The 16,224-nt window shown below is 42.2% G+C and overlaps 1 protein-coding gene across 1 annotated transcript in view; it reads right to left on the reverse strand.

The window, feature by feature from the left end:
- LOC109853047 (protein vein) overlaps nucleotides 1–16,224 on the reverse strand; it is a 290,727-nt gene that overhangs the window by 54,831 nt on the left and 219,672 nt on the right. The window contains exon 4 of the mRNA XM_020424757.1: nucleotides 3,613–3,727. Coding sequence (XP_020280346.1) covers nucleotides 3,613–3,727 — 115 coding nt within the window. The remainder of the gene's footprint in view (nucleotides 1–3,612; nucleotides 3,728–16,224) is intronic.

The raw sequence follows: 16,224 nt of genomic DNA on the forward strand, positions 1-16,224 counted from the left end.
CAGTCATGACGGGTGACGTGATGCAATTCGAATAGCAGCGGTTCGAACAGCGCGTGCACATGTACGCGCAAATTCGTTGAATATTTGGAATTATACGCGAATTGACTTAATCTGCTTCTTCTTGTTTCTTAGTTTTTTTTTTGAAAAATTCTCGCACGACGTACATAAATTATCTTCAAATGTAAATATCACTCTTGTTGTTCATCGCTGTTTTGATTATCTCTCTATTTGTTATTCAATTACCCTCTCCTCCTCCCCCCAAATCCGCGCCATTCGAAAGAAATAACTCTTTGCATCGTTTTTGAAGCACATCTCTCTCTAATAAATCTCTCGGACGTTGATTCTGCTGCAATCAGCGCGGTCCTTAATTACCCGCAAAAACCAAGAAAAAGCGAGTACAACAACAAGGGATGACTGTCACGTCTCTCACAAAGCCGCGGTATGTAGAGGGGTTGCCTCGTCGTCGCGGCACATATTTTATACGGCAATTTGGCCGTAAGTGGTAAGAACGTAAAGTTAACAAGTCGAGAGGGTCGGCTAACAGAAACAAACGAGAAACCGGCTGTTCTCGGCACAGGTGGTAGTGGTGGGACAAGAGGGATGCAAGTGCCTTCGGGGGGGCAAGATTTACGAGCGTCGCCGGCGCGAAAAAGTTTACATTTGCTTGTCTCTCTTTCTCTTCTCTTTTTCTCTCTTCTTTCTTCTGTCTCTCTCTCTCTCTCTCACACACACTCTATGCGACTCGCCGGAAGTAGCAGAGGGGATTGACGGTGTTGCGCGATAAAACACAGCCACGATAAACTGGATGCTGCCGGCTTCGCGGAGCCGACACTTGACGTTTAGGCACGTCATGATGAAACTACGCGTCATACACTTCTTCGCTTTCCCGCTGATGCAAAACTTGGTAGTGTCTCTTCGAGTTTTTACTACTGGATATATATATATAAAATATATACGGAGAAAAGAAAATAAGATATTCAGAGAGAAAAAAATTGGATGAAAATCCTGGACGATTTTCTTTACGCGAGCAATCGAAAATGTTTCTCGCATAAACTAGATTCTTTCGGTCTTATTTTTTTCTTAAACAACAAATGCAGAAATGTTTTAAAGTGGATTTTACTCTCAGAGGATTTCAATTTAAGGTTTTGTTACGAAGATTTATATCTTGCATTTTCATTTCACGTTTGCGCACTCGAAACGGCGGTATTAGTTATGGAATTTTCCGAACGCAGCTTACAAAAAAAAAAAAAAAAAAAAAACACGCGGACTCTTGTTGCTCTTAGTTGACCCGGTTTCGCCGCCATTAGTACCGTGAAAAAAACCCAACGAGTCTGCCGAATGCATCATCGACGTCGCGCAGTTGAAATTTCTGACAAATCGACATCCGTGTATGTGCGTTGCGCGAACGAGCGCGAGCGCGTATTGTGACCGGCTGGAAAGTCCGGTCGGAAGGGTGGGAACATTTCGCGAGCGAACTTTTTTAATTAAATGGATACGCGCGGCTACGCGGCGGTGCCGATCAATTTGATACACGCGACGGGGTCGCGGGATGAGGGGAATCGTCAAGAAATTTAATTTTCGGAAGCGCCGCTCTCTCTCTCGTAAACGAGAGAAAAAAAGAGCGATCCGGAAGTAAGGTCCGAATCGTTTCGCAAAATTCGGTCCGGTCGTTTTGCACACGCTGGGTCGGCCGTAAATACCGACACCGCCGATCGCCAGCGCGATCTTGAAGAAGTGAACTGCGCGCCTCGTGTTCGAGAGCTCGCTGCTAGATCGCGTTTACGGAAAACAACAGTGTGTGTATTCGCGAGAAAAATATAACCGCGAAAGGTATTAAACGTCTTCTCTTAATAATAAAAAAAACAAGGAAGAGGGTATCAGTTATAGACTTCACAACAATGGAAGTGCGCGAGGCAGCGAGAAAGTAAATGGAGAACAGACGAGATAAAAGTAAAAAATAAAAAAAAAAAAATATATATATATATATCTGGAAGCAATAAAGGCGCGAATTAAAAGGAAGATAAATAGAAACAACGGGGAATCGGTGAATCACGAGAGAATTTAGGAAAATGGCGAGAAAATTCTATCGACGGCGAGTGGAAAAAAAAAAAAGAGGCAAAGAGACGACGGCGCAGCTGTGGGAGAAGGATACTTGAGAGAAGAACGGAGGCAAGAACGGGAAGAGAAATCTATAGAAGGTGTCTATTCCTGAGAGGAATAGATATTGCGTAGTAAGAGAAAAAAGAGGAGAGAGGATACACATGAAAAGCCAAAGGTGGAAATAGAAAGAAGTATTCGGTAGAAACGAGAAGAGATCGCTCTCCCGTGTGTATCAAGAAAAGATAGAAGAGGCTCGACTAGAGCTTCCGCGCTTTCTGTCGACCATTGGCTAACTTCGACCTCTCGAGCAATCGACAGCGCAAGCATTACGCGAAATGCCTCTCTCTAACCCTCACGGTTGGCGTTAACTCGCCGTGTTGGCCGCACAAAGATAAGTAACAAAGAAACGCGAGCTCGATCTCCCGTGCACTTTTGCAAACAGAAACGTGGACAAAACGTTTGCTTATGGTTTCCACTTTTTGTCTTTCTTTTTTACAAGATAAATCTGAGAGAAAGAGAGAGAGTAAGAAGTAAATTTTTTGACAGCATTACACAATGATGCCGCGCGATATTTCCGACTTTTCGATAATTACGAGAATCTATGGTTTTCCGATTTCTCGACAAAATCGAACCGAATTCGTTCGCGGAAGAGAGAGAAGGACAGATAATGAAGCGCAATTGCGTATAAGAAGTGTATAAAGCGCACGTAGTTTCAGATTAGCAGTTACGATTCGCGGCGCAAATAAATACAAATAATACCGAGTGGGGAAATAAGCCGCGCGATACTGTTATTGGCTGTTCGGCTCTGTGAACGTTCAATTGAGAGGTAATCATGCAAAACGAGTAAACCCAGTGAAACAAATTTGTAATACATAAACTCATAAAAAAACGCTTGGCACATATCCGAAATATGTAAACACGTCACGCACGAATTTATGGATTTTCCGTATACATAGTTTTGCAGGATTTAATAAATTGCTCCGATGTTAATGCTATAAAAGGATTTATCTTGCCATTTATACCGCCATTCCGCATATCCGTGTGGTGTATAAAAGATCGCACTCCGCACCTTTTCCAGAATTCTCGTTTTTGTTTAAAACACAGTTTTAATTCGTTCTGCATTGTTTTCAAACAAATACCATTTCACGATTGACACTTTTCATGGTTTAAAACAATGACACATCTCATATTTATTTTGAATAAAAAGAATCAATATGTGTTTTTATGTAACAGATTTTTACCGTTACATTGTTTTCATTTTCATTTTATATTTTTATAAAAGACGTACGCGGCAATGAAAAATGCTTTTAGTCAGAGAGACACGCACACATTCGTGCGTATTATTATTGTAATAACATATTATTACATATTATTTTAACAACAAACTATTTTCGAACAAACAAAGATATTTCTTTAGCGATAATTTTGCCAAATGAAAATAAATGTTTCCGGGAGCGCGTGAAAAAATAAATATGTGATAAAATAAGTTACATGGGAAACGCGACAACTCACCTGCATGCCGGTTCACCGACGGTCTCGAAAAATAGGCAGGTACCACCGTTCATGCAAAAGACTCCTGGTATTGGACAAGGCTGCTCCTGCCGCGGCCAGGCCATTGTCGCCGTACCTAATCGAACAAACAAGTACGATTTTATTAGAAACAAATAAATTATTAGAAAAAAACAAAGGTTATATGACATTTTTATAATGATTATAAACAAAATTTTACGTCACACTTTTGTAACTACTACGAATTAACGGTAATATTTGTATTTTTCAAGATTATTTGCAAGCATGTGATGTGATTTGGAAAACTTGTTTGGCGATTTAGCGCAAAAATTTCGAAAGTATTACCACGCGCGTCAGCAGAATGCGTTCGCAAATGCGAAGTAGCGCAAAACACGCGTTTTGCCGGTCTCGAAGCTGCGGTGAAAATTTTTATCCCGCACCCAACTACCGTGTAATGTGCACATGATAAAACGAAATAAACCGCGGCAAGATGGAAATTATAGTGCGAATCGCGGACAAAAATACGCGGATTAAACGCGATATGTTTAATGAAATTGGAGTACGCATCATTGCCACGCGTAATTAATTGCCACGGGCTGTTACCTATCCGATGTAAATACGGTTTTAATGTTCGGTGAGAGTTGGTTTTCGCGTGCGGATCGTGCACGCTCGGCTTTCGTCCGGCACGCGCGTACCGATTTAATTATTAATTTAATTACAACGTACAATAATTAAAATATCGTCGAATTGCATTTAATGCGGCGAGGCACAAATGCATTTTCGGGAAAAGCGACGCACACAATACAAGGATATTCCCTAATTGTAATATCGCGTAGAACTGCAAAATCGCCAGACGTGTGTTAATCACGTTTGACGCTACGAAACAATAACGTCTATTTATTAGTTCCGTTGTTAATATACTGTTTGACATTGTCCGCGCACTGCATCGTCATTGATCGAATTGCTGCTTCTGTGCACAATTAGAAGTGCGCGATATAATCTATCTTGTTTTTTCGTGATTTCTTTGAATTTAACAGTCCTAAATTATTTTAATTGATTTTGTCAGACTGAAAACGGCTTAAAACATAAAGAAACACAATGGAGAAACACGCTGGGGGGAGAGGATAAGAATTGATTCTAAACACGCGTTTATTTGAGCAGTCAAATAAAAGGAACGGCGCCGTGAATTTTAGCGACAGATATTGGAGACATCCGCGCATATCTGTTATCTGACGCATATCGGGTTTATCCACAGCGACGTGTGAACGCGAATAAAAAGAATTGCATCTGCCTCGGAAGTGCAAGCTGTCGACACAATCGATATCTCCCCTCCTCCTGTTCTGCGCGCCGCGCGCGAGAGTTGTTGCTTTCGTCGGCACTTTCGCCGGGGTTCTACTCGCGCTCACGCGTATAAAAAAAAAAACAAAAAAAAAAAAAACGTTCGCGCTTGAGCTTTGTACTACGTGAGAAAAAGCGATATTCCATAATGCTTCATGTGCGAACGCGTCGCGAAAACGCCGCATTTTCATTTCAATCGAGCGCTTCATCGCGGGATTGGTCTCTGCTATGCAAATGAAATTGCCAAAAGAACGCGTGCGAGAGAACGTTGGTTTTATGAAAATCTTAAAACATCGCCGATCTCGCGATCTTTCACATCTCGCTTTTCTCTTCTTTTTTTTTCCCGCGAAACCGCAACGTCGGCAACGATCGGCGACGCTGACACGTCGATATAGTCGCCGTCGAATGGCTCTCGCTTGTGCTTGTGGGGAATAATTTTATTACTCGACAAGAAAAGAATGGCTCGATCGTATACTTGGAATTGCGTCGTACATTAAATGCGATTCCGATATAAAGACTTTTTGTGTAAAAACCTAACCTGACCTACGCTTTTTCTTTTTTTTTCGTATACCAAAATAAAAGGCGATAGTTTCTCCGCGCCAGAAAATATCGCGCCGCCGCCACACACATTCAGTCTGTTACAATTAACCCGATTGGCGGCGGGCAAAAAGCCCATTTGGCAGAATTGGCTTCAAACCCGGAAGGCATCGCGGAAAAAAGCGCTCGCTCGGATTTTCGTAAGTTCAGTCCGGCGTAAGTTAGCGCGCGCGGCGACTTCAAACGCGCGCGCATGCAAAGAAGATATATCCGCTAATTGCAAAAAAATTTCGGGCTCCCAAATACACGAGAACGTATATTAAAAACCGCACGCGGCGAAAATCTGAAACCTCTCGTCTTTGATAGAGATATACGCAGAGACGAACACGAAGAAGAACGGTGTATGGTCGCGCGCGAGATCCGAAGATGCGGTGCGAGCTTTTCGAGAGAGTGTGTAATTATTACACAGTTCGGATTAACAGTTCGCCACTATTTCATACCGAGCTTGCCGGCTGGCAATTCACTCCGGAAGCTTTAGAAAACATCGGACTACCGTTCTCTCTTCCGCTCCCGTTCGAATCTTGTCTCTTTTTCGCGCGCGCGCGTTTCTTCTCGTTAACCCGTTAACGAGCAGAAGACATTTCGCAGTGAAAGCTCTTACCGGGCGACCAGCTGGTGCACACGGAAAAGCGTTTCGCTAGGCAAAATTTTCAATTTTCTCAAAGTCTGATGCGCCACCGGAAATGCGCTTCCGTACATTCGCGCGGGCCAATATGCCTGCATGTACGACCTTTGCTTCCATGACGAGGCTCCGCTCCGAGTTATAACTTCTCGTTGTAATAATACGCTAATTCCGAATAGATACTTTTTTTTCGACATAGCGAAAAGCAGAAATTTTCTGAAAACCTGTATTTGAATCACGCTCTAATAGATTCAAACCAATATGAATATTTTTCTATTACACTTGTGTGTGTGTGTGTATGTTAAATAATTAGATTTAATTTAATACGTATAGATTTGTGTTAATCAAAAATTGTTTCTACGTTTTTACATTTACGTGCGTTTATATTTTAGTATAAAGTGTAAAAAATGGACGCGTAGTCCGAGCACATTAATTAATCACATATGCATGAGATTGTATTTGTGTTAATCAGTATGTAACCGTTTCGTGTTAGCGTTCGAGCAATTGGGTATCAGGTGCTGGCGCTAATGCGTCTTCACCTCCTAGCACACCAGCAATACAATATCAGCAAAGTGTTTGCGTGCAAAACTAGCATATTCATCACCGTCACCGAACGTGGTAAGGCCTTTATCTATACAACGTGTATATGTGTGTATACAAGTTTGTTGAACTCTTCTTAAAAAAAAAAAAAAAAAAAACGTAAACTCATTTTCCGCAAATAAATCTCTGTATTTAGAAAACGCGTGTGTACAATGTCAGAAAAAGAGAATAACCCAGAATTTTTCTCTTTACGGTAATTCGCGCGCTACACGCGAGAAAGTTTCCGTATTCGGAATGTGCACACAAGAAAACGCGGAAAAATGGATTTCGATCGGATAACAGTGATTATAACGACTACGGCGATCGCGTAACGTGTGCGCAAGCGAGGTGGAAAATGTTTCTTGCGATTAATCGCGCGCGTATTTTGTTATTCATTTGTTCGATTATGCCGCGCCTGGCCGCCGCCGTTGGAAGCGCGTTAACCGCGCGTAAATAAATGATGCCGGAAAATTGAATCGGGCGCCCCTGAGTTCGGCGAGCCGATATTCTCTCCCGCGGCTATTCCCGAGCGCGTTCTCTTTCGAGGCGGCAGCCGCGTTGGGGGCGCGTCCGGTTCAATTTCCTAACGTCATTAGTCATCGCGAGCGAAGTCCGGGCTATCGCGGGCGTTACCGCGACATGATCGTGTAATACTGTACGCGCCGCGAATCGGATCTCGATGTCTCGTCGCGACTTCGCGCGCGCGCGCGCGGAAATAAAACGTCACGATCTCTTCGTATATAATTCGTTGCGACGCAGTCCGTTACGTCGCGCGGAATTAGTTTGTAAAGACGCGATTTACAAGAACGCCGAAACGACAAACGGCAGGATAGATTTATGCTCTCTACCCCTCCTTCTATCAACGAGAAGAGGGGTATGCGCGGCATCGAACTGTCGCCAGTATCGATTCGAGGCGATAACATGCAGCTATTTGAATTCGCTTTCGGCCCGCGCGACACGGTTTGAAATTCAATGAAAATTCACCGGCGATAAAACTTCTTGACATCGCGTATACATGTACACATATGAGAGATGTCAGAAATAACACATGAAAATTACACTCAAAAAATAAAGAGAGGGAAGAGAAGAAAATAACACACATGACTAAAGTCACGTGACAGGGAGGAGAGGAAAAACAACACGCGACTAAAGTCACGTGACTTTACTTTAGTAGTTTAAATACACGTCTCGCGATCCCGCGTTGTTTTACCGAACGTGACACAGTTTTTTTCACGGCTTCTCCTCGTGATGTTGTACGTGTGACATTTCCTTCGTGAAAATAGAATCTCAAACCAATCCTGTCGAGTTTTACTTGATTCGTATCTTGACAATGTTTTGTAAAAGAAAATAATCAAACAACGATAAGTATCCGGCGTGATGTTACTTTTTCAAATGTCCAACGAGATATTGCGAGACTGCTGTGAAGATTGTCTGTGTGTCGGTCGGCACTTTGAAGTTCATCACGTTTTGATGGTTCTTGTTTTTGCGAATTTCCGGCCGAGCGAAAATGTTTCATCGTCGGATCGCCATCGTCGCCAATGCGCTGCCGGTCGCGTCAACAAAAGCACGGAAAACGGTTTCAATTCGAAGTGCGCCTGACGCGCGCGAACGACGCATTGTTTGAACACTATTATCGCTGTTATATCCATCGGTTTTTACAGTTACATGCCGGTGATCGAGAGCCTCTGCCTCGTGACACGGAAAATCCTTCAGCACTAAACGTAGACAGATGGGTGTTGCGTTCTATAGTTCATTAATTGCTGCATGTTTCCGAAGAAATAAATCGGTCGAATCAGATTCTGCTGTTCTTTCTCGGGAAAAAAAATAACTGTATATAAATTAAACAATATTACTTGGTTAATTAATGCAAACTTAATTCACTTTAATACGTTTATCTTGCAATTGAGAATTTCATAATAGGATTTGAAATTTAAGCTTCGTGCGCGTACAACACTTTAGAAATTTATTAAATTACTCTTTCTCTTTCTCTCTCTCTCTCTCTCTCTCTCTCTCTCTCGCTCTCTCTCTCTGTGGGAAAATTATGCGTAAATATTTAATCAATATGCTTGTACAATGTGCATGTGAATAAATATTGATCTAACAAACAAACTGGAGGATGTAATTAATTATTACAGACCATGTGTATTATATTCTACCTTCTATAAAATCATTAATATTCATTAAGTTACTAATGTTATTTTTGCGCTTCTCCGAACGCGCGGTGTGTTATTACGCGCGTTTACACGTGTCGAAAGAATACTTTGTTGTTCTTTCATCAAAATGAGATTTCCACAATCGCGACACAAAAACAAAAACAAAACACGCGTATATGCGAAAATAGGTATGTGCGACAACGACGACGACAAACCGCGCGCCTCGCGAAAGAAGAGAATACGACGGATCGTTTGTTCGTCGCTAAAAGGCGCTAAAAGTCCTGTGTGTACGCGCAACAACGACGACGACGACGACGGCGGCCTCGAATCGAAGCGGAAAACGGGAACACGATATAGGCGTTCCAGATCTCTCCCTCGAAGCTGCTTTTGAGGACGCGCGTCCTTCATATATGTACACACATACGCCGGAAGAGAGAAAGGAGAAAAGCGGAACACACGGGAGAAACGGAACGTCGAATGTCTGAATATAGAGGTAGCAAGCGCGTTCGCGAAGAAAAAAAAAACAAAACACACGCCGCCGTGAAACAACAGCCGAGATTCCGGCCTTAAACGTACAATCGCGTGCGCGTTCTATATCCGCGCGTGCGAGTCCGTCTATTCATCCGCGAAACGTCGTTTCTCATCGTCGTCTCGGGCCCCGCGAAAGAATTCGCCGCGGAGAAACCCCGAGCGTGTTTTCCGCACGAGAACGCGGCCATTGTCTCGGAAGCGCCGGGAAAAATGCCGCGGCCTCGTGGCACGAATCCCGTTCTGTTCCAAGCCACGTGAGCTTCGTCGTCGTGCATGCAAACAGACGAAAAATCGACGACGAGAAAAGCGTTCGTCATTACTGTCTTATTTGTTCGCGGCAACGATGAGCTTCGTGCGCTAGAGATAAGCAAAGCGTCTGAAAAAAAAATCACGCTACGTGCTAAAAAACCACGGTCGATTTAAAAAGATTTTGTTGTACATTGTAAACGTTTCAATTTTTCCTTTGACTCATTTTCGACTTAAAAAAAAGTTTGTTTGCTCTAGTTTTAATAGTTATTTAATTTTTCTTCTTTTCTCTATAAATTTAGTTATTTCTTGAAGTATAAAATTTTTATTGCAGTATTTTTTAAAAAAAAAAAAAAAAAAAAAAAAAATACAACTTGAGAATTTTCTTTGATCTTTTATCTTCGTCAAAATTTCACAATGTATACGGGATTTCTGATTTTTCGGAACATACCGACGTACATGCGGAAACTATATAAGTTTGCGTTCGGTGCAATGCACATTTCGCGGTTCTATTTAGTGCAGACTGTTTGTTGGGTAATTATAACGTGCGTTGTATGTAATTTCAAATACGATTGTAACAGCAACAACGGAAATTTCGGCAATAGGTTCGAAATGCGAACATGAATCGAAACGTTGATGAACCCTAGTTGTTAATTACTCGTTTCGGCTTTCAAATCGATTCAGAAATGACAGCCGGTGTCCCGCACGAATTTAAATGTCAGACAACGCAATTTTATATCTCGCTTTTGACTCACTTAAAATGAAACAGGGAGATATTAATTCGCGCGGGTGGAAAGTGACGATTTATCGAGTAGTACACTCGAATACAAAATAAAGTAGGTGTTGCGCACGCGTCCGCAACCAAACGAGAAGCCGAAAATTTGCAATAATACGTAAATCAATGCGGATTGCTGCCACGCATTAATCTTATATTTATCGGACACTATTTACTCTCCATACAATACCAATGAAATCGCAAAAATGTACGTACATTCAAAATTGATCAGCGATCATCAAAATTTAATGATTACGATTATCTCATAATTCTGTGCGGCCGTTCTCGCGCGAAATAAAGTTTAGGTAATCGCTTCTATATTTTCTCAATAATAATATTAAAATAGAAACAATAATTAACACAAATATATGCAGAAGGTGATTTATAATAAAGTTTGAAGAGACAAGAAAAAAGAGAGACTCTCTCTCTCTCTCTATATATATGTATATATGTATATTCAATATAACAAAAAATGCTATTTATCCGACTCGAGAGAAAACAATATATCATCTGTCTGGAAAGGCATAGCGTAACATTTGGCAGGCCTATGAGATTTTGCCCCTGTCGCGACGATAAAATAAAAGCGAGCGATGAATCGTGGAAGATTGAAGGCCTATGAACCCTACGAACGATGGAGAGGTGCGTGTTGCGCGCGCGCGTGTGTCAGCCGACGAAATTTCCTCGGTTTTTCCCTTAATAGTCTTTTTTCCTTGCCGGCCGCCGCTTCATCCCCTTTCCCGGGCCGACGATCGACGGTCCCGGACCGACAATCGATCATATACGTCGACGTTCGTCACGCGACTCCACCGCTGGTCGAAAACTATCGCGGTCATTAATCTAGCCGGTTCTTTCGTGCCGATGTGGATCAAAAGATACGAATTGTCTCCGGTTTCTCCTGACCGCTACCTTGACCAGATATTTCGACCTTGTTCGTAAAAAAGCGCTCGCCATTTGCTATGACTCTATCGGTTGAATACATCCAACTACTGACTTTGCAATTTTTCTCTCTTCCTTTCTTTCTTTTGTGCTTTTAATAAAATTCTACAAACAAAATTTTAGTTTCATGTTAATTGTTCTTGTTATGTGTCAAACAAATCGTGTTTTGATTTGCACACGCTATGATATCATGTTTTATTGATATGACATCAAAATATAAATGCTTTTATACAAGTCATCTTATGCAAATATCTATTTGCCTGTATAAATTTTCCACTAAAAAATTTACAGATAGCGCGAACATTAGACAAATTTGTAGAGAACGAGAGAGAGAGAAAGAAATGTGTTACAAGTTCGAAATAATACTTTTTTAATATAAAATTTATTTTTATTTTTAATGCATCTAGAAATTCTCAACCGGCTTGTATGAATTTTTCATTCGATCTTCTGAGAATATAAGCAACCGTACGCCCCCTGACTCGCTCCGCAAGTAGTAGTGCAGCTCGAAACTGATCAGACATTCAGGTTTCGTTCTTCGTAGCGCACACAGCAGGCTTTTAATATTTAACTCACGATATTTTGCGAGTAGTTACATGACACCTGATACCAACTTGGCATATCGTGTCATTCATATCATATGTGCGTTCTGTTCTCCCGCACAAAAGTACAAAACGGAAATGGAAAAGTTGGTAAAAGTAGATAACCGCAGTGTCCCGATAGAACAATCATTTTGTGAAGCTATACACACACACACACATACACATGTTTGTAAAGTTGTAATAAAACGTTTGAAAAAGTTCGTAAATTATTTTAAAATTATTATTATTTAACGAAACAAAATAACTGACTTTAATTAAAACTACTTTTTTATACTTTTTATCATTGTTTAGCAATGTTCAAAAAATCAAAACCGCGACTTTTCGCAAAATTCCGAAAAAATTAGAGCGATAATTTTTTTAACGGAGCAATTAGAGTCGTCCGCGTTAACAAAGCCAAATCCTCGTTTAGGTCGATCGGTGGACGATTGCCGTACCCTCGCAATAACGACGATTAAGCTGCACTCCGACGAGCCGAAAATTGCGATTTAATTGAGTAGCGGCGGCCATCAAAAAAAAAAAAAAAAAAAAAAAGCGCGATATATAGAACAGTTCGTTATGGAATTAAATACTTCCGGCCGAAAGAAAGGACGAGGGCTTTTTTGTTCGTACAAAAAGGGTTGAATCCTCTCGCGCCCATAACGTATCACGACTATGACTCGAGTTTATCGAACCGCCGGGTGTGATTAAATTTAATTTTTTTTCATACCCTCTTCCCTCTTTTATACCCTTGGCCCACCAAAGCGAGATTAGTAATAACGAAGTGCGCGTGTATATTTCGTGCTCGGTGCGCTCGTCACGAGCGGCAGCTTGGAACATATTACAGTCATGCAACCGTCTTGGGGGTTGACGGGTGGAGGAAAGAGGCGATATCTCATCGGTGTTTTGCGGATGAAAATGTAATTTTTTTGATTAAATCGTCGGCGTGAGCGCGTTGATTTGTTTTATTACGTCTTCGGTCGAAAGACGAATGACCGATTGCGATGCACAAAGCTCGGCTTAACGATGTTAAAGCTGAATGAGCACGATAGCCGTGGCCGAAGTGTATATTTACGTGGCGCGACAGTACAACAATGCAATTTTATTCTTGAAGATATATTGGTAAATGAATATCGCGCGAGATATGTGTACGTGTATATTAATTAATAATTTCAGGAGACAAATTTACGTATGCAATTTGCATTTTTATTGTAATACTTGCGGTGACAGAGTGAATTTCAGAGATAAAGTTTGAAATTAAATTTGATATAATAGTTTTCCGAAAATATCGAGAAAGAGCGATTTATTTTATGTGAAATGTGCTTTGCAGCGCGCATCTTTAACGAAGTGCTCAGAACCAACAAGACGCGACGTATGACATATACGTACATACACACGCCGCGCATCTGCTTCACGTTTGAGTTTGCACAGAAATGCGCGCATTCTTGCGCGATAACTTGGAGCGCGCAGCACCTGGGGTAGCAATTTTCTTTTTGCGTTTTTACGTCGCGGTGTCATAACGGAGCAATCCGGTCTTGCGAAAACGCAAAACGGAAAGCCGTTGCGACTGTGCATCGCGTTGCAACTGCGTTCTGAAACGGCTTCGCGCCACCAGTTCGTTCGCCCCGACCGAGTCGTTACATAAGGCGAACGAACCAGGGGTAACACAGCCCCTCGAGTCGGATACATTTAGCCCCACGTTATTTCTCGAGAGATAAATGTGAGGGTTTTTAAATTTTAATTTTTAATTCGCGGCGCGGTATCTCCCCGGAGAAACGATAACTGTTTCACGGGAGAAACGGCTGAATTTAATGGATCGTCGATATTCACATTTTGAATAGTACATACAGATAATATATATATATATATATATATATATGTATGTATATAGATATAGGTCCGTTCGATCGATTTTTTTATATTTGTTTTAAATCGTCGGACATCGCTCGCTCGCTAGCGAAATTTCGTGCGACGCCGTTTAAAATTAATCGCGTGAATGTTTTACACGAGCGGTGACGATTGGCGCGCATCACATCCCGTCGCGACTCGGCAGAGTTCGAAACGCAATATTCCGACAGTAATTTTTCGACAAGCACAACATAAACGCGAGCGCGCGCGTCGCATAAAAGCAGAATTTCTCTCGAATACGCGCGCGCGCGCGAAAGAGCCGAAACATTCGCCTTGATTGGATCGTTACACGATTCGATAACGCTCTACTACCGTTTTCGACAGATTACGAGAGGCGCGCTCGCAAATCCAAAATCAAATCGAAGAAATATCACATGGTGGAAAAACGAAACATAGTGGCGATAGATGGCAACGTTATCCGACGGCCCGCGCGCGATATGCGCGAGCGATTTCGTCGGTTAAAAGCTCCGAAACATGATGCGCGATAGCATATCGAACCGATTAACGTTGTTTTCGCATCTATTTGCGAGATCGATTTTAATTCTTCAAAACTCAGACGGGGATGGCGCGTTTCGTATTGTTTTTGAAAGCAATTGATAGAGTTTCGGTCTAATTTCAAGCCATTTGTTGTTTCTGCAAACTCGACGTACGTTTTCAACGTATGCACGTGGAATAGCAAATGCGTGAAGTTTCGGCATAAATTTCATTCAAGAAGATTTAACTCACCTCTTGCGAGTTAATTAAATAACAGATTAATTGATATCTAAATATTTGTACTACTATTTGTGTGTATTTTAACACAGAGGTTTTCGAATCTTACACAACAACTCTATCTTTATTGCCTGCAAATGTACTGTCGAGAAAATTTGATTCTCCAACAATAAACTATTAAATGCAACTGACAAAAGACCGCAATTTAGCATCATCCGTCAGACGGAGATCAAATTGAGCAGTCCGATCCGATGATCGGGTTCTGTCGTTTAATATCGACGAGCACCTTTGTGCCTCTATGCGTGGCGCGTTCGTTTGACATGCGACCGAAGGGAGCCATTAGCTCCCTGTCTAACATCAGGAACGATCTATCACGCTAACCCACGGCGATGTTGTCGAAATTTGTTGAACCGAATAGCCGACGGAGGCTTCAATCAGCACGATCGATGATAACGCGCATAACGAGGTTATTTTCGACGATATGTATATCTCACGGCCGCATTGAATCGCAAACGAGAAAAGAGCCGAGAGGCGCGCACAAAATGTTCCGCTTACCATTCTCAGATTTCCTGCGCAAAAGCCACACACAATTGCAGGAGTTATTGGGTAACGAATTCACGCTCTCGGAGTAGAATTCTGTAACGATCCTCTCTCTCTCTCTCTCTCTCTCTCTCTCTCTCTCTCTCTCTCTCTCTCTTTCTCCCTTTCTCTCTCGAAAATTGTGTTCACGTGTACAAATTCCGATATGGACGTTTGCTGTTATCTGTCGGAGTATCTATCTGTCTGCCTGGCCTGCTTGCTCTGCTGTCGGTGTACACGTGCTGCTCGTTTAGCTCTCGCGGACATTTCTCAGTCCTTTGTCCCGGACGGGCGTATATTATAAATGATAAAGGACTTAACGCGGGGTGCTCATTACGGGCTCAGTGTTGAAATAATCCCGACCGCGCGTCGTTTTTATCCCCCGCCGCTTTCTCCCTCTCTTTCTCTCTCTCTCTCTCTCTCATCGGCAGCCACCGCGCCGGCCGAGATTTTCGAGTCGGGTATCGCGCCGCATGGTCGTTATTCACCGGCGTTAAACAGCGAAAATTTCAACAAAGCCCCGCCCGCGTCGTTATTCCTCCTCCTCTCGTCTGACGCGAAATACAATGAATATCCGAGCGCGCGATTCGTCCGGAACTCGCGGCGATCAGCGACCCACGTGGGGGAGTATTTCCGTGCGAAACTTTTAATCCATTCCATTCTCGGGAGCCGCGGACCAGATAGGTCGAGTTTGCGCGATATGCTACAGAAAAGCACCTCGGAACTCGGGGGAGGGAGGGGAGAGGAGGGGGTGAATATATTTCGCGTATAAATCGTTTAATCCCTTAAAAATACGATCCCACTCGTAACATCGAGCACTCCACGACATTCCGCGCACGACGTAACCACTCGATAGTGTATGTTGTGAAAATCTATCTGGTTGCGCCATGCCGTATATATATTGATGGAAACGTCAGCGACAAAAAATCCAGTCCCTCATCATGTGTTTTTGGTTCTCAAACGTCGTTAAAATAAATAATGATTATTATTTCAAACAAAAACTAAGTATATTAAATGCGGATATTTTATATGAAACGTTCACAGAGAGAGAAATTGTATAAAATT

Source organism: Pseudomyrmex gracilis, unplaced genomic scaffold (assembly GCF_002006095.1).
Source record: "Pseudomyrmex gracilis isolate BER0280 unplaced genomic scaffold, ASM200609v1 scaffold_42, whole genome shotgun sequence".
In the NCBI taxonomy this organism is placed as follows: domain Eukaryota; kingdom Metazoa; phylum Arthropoda; class Insecta; order Hymenoptera; family Formicidae; genus Pseudomyrmex; species Pseudomyrmex gracilis.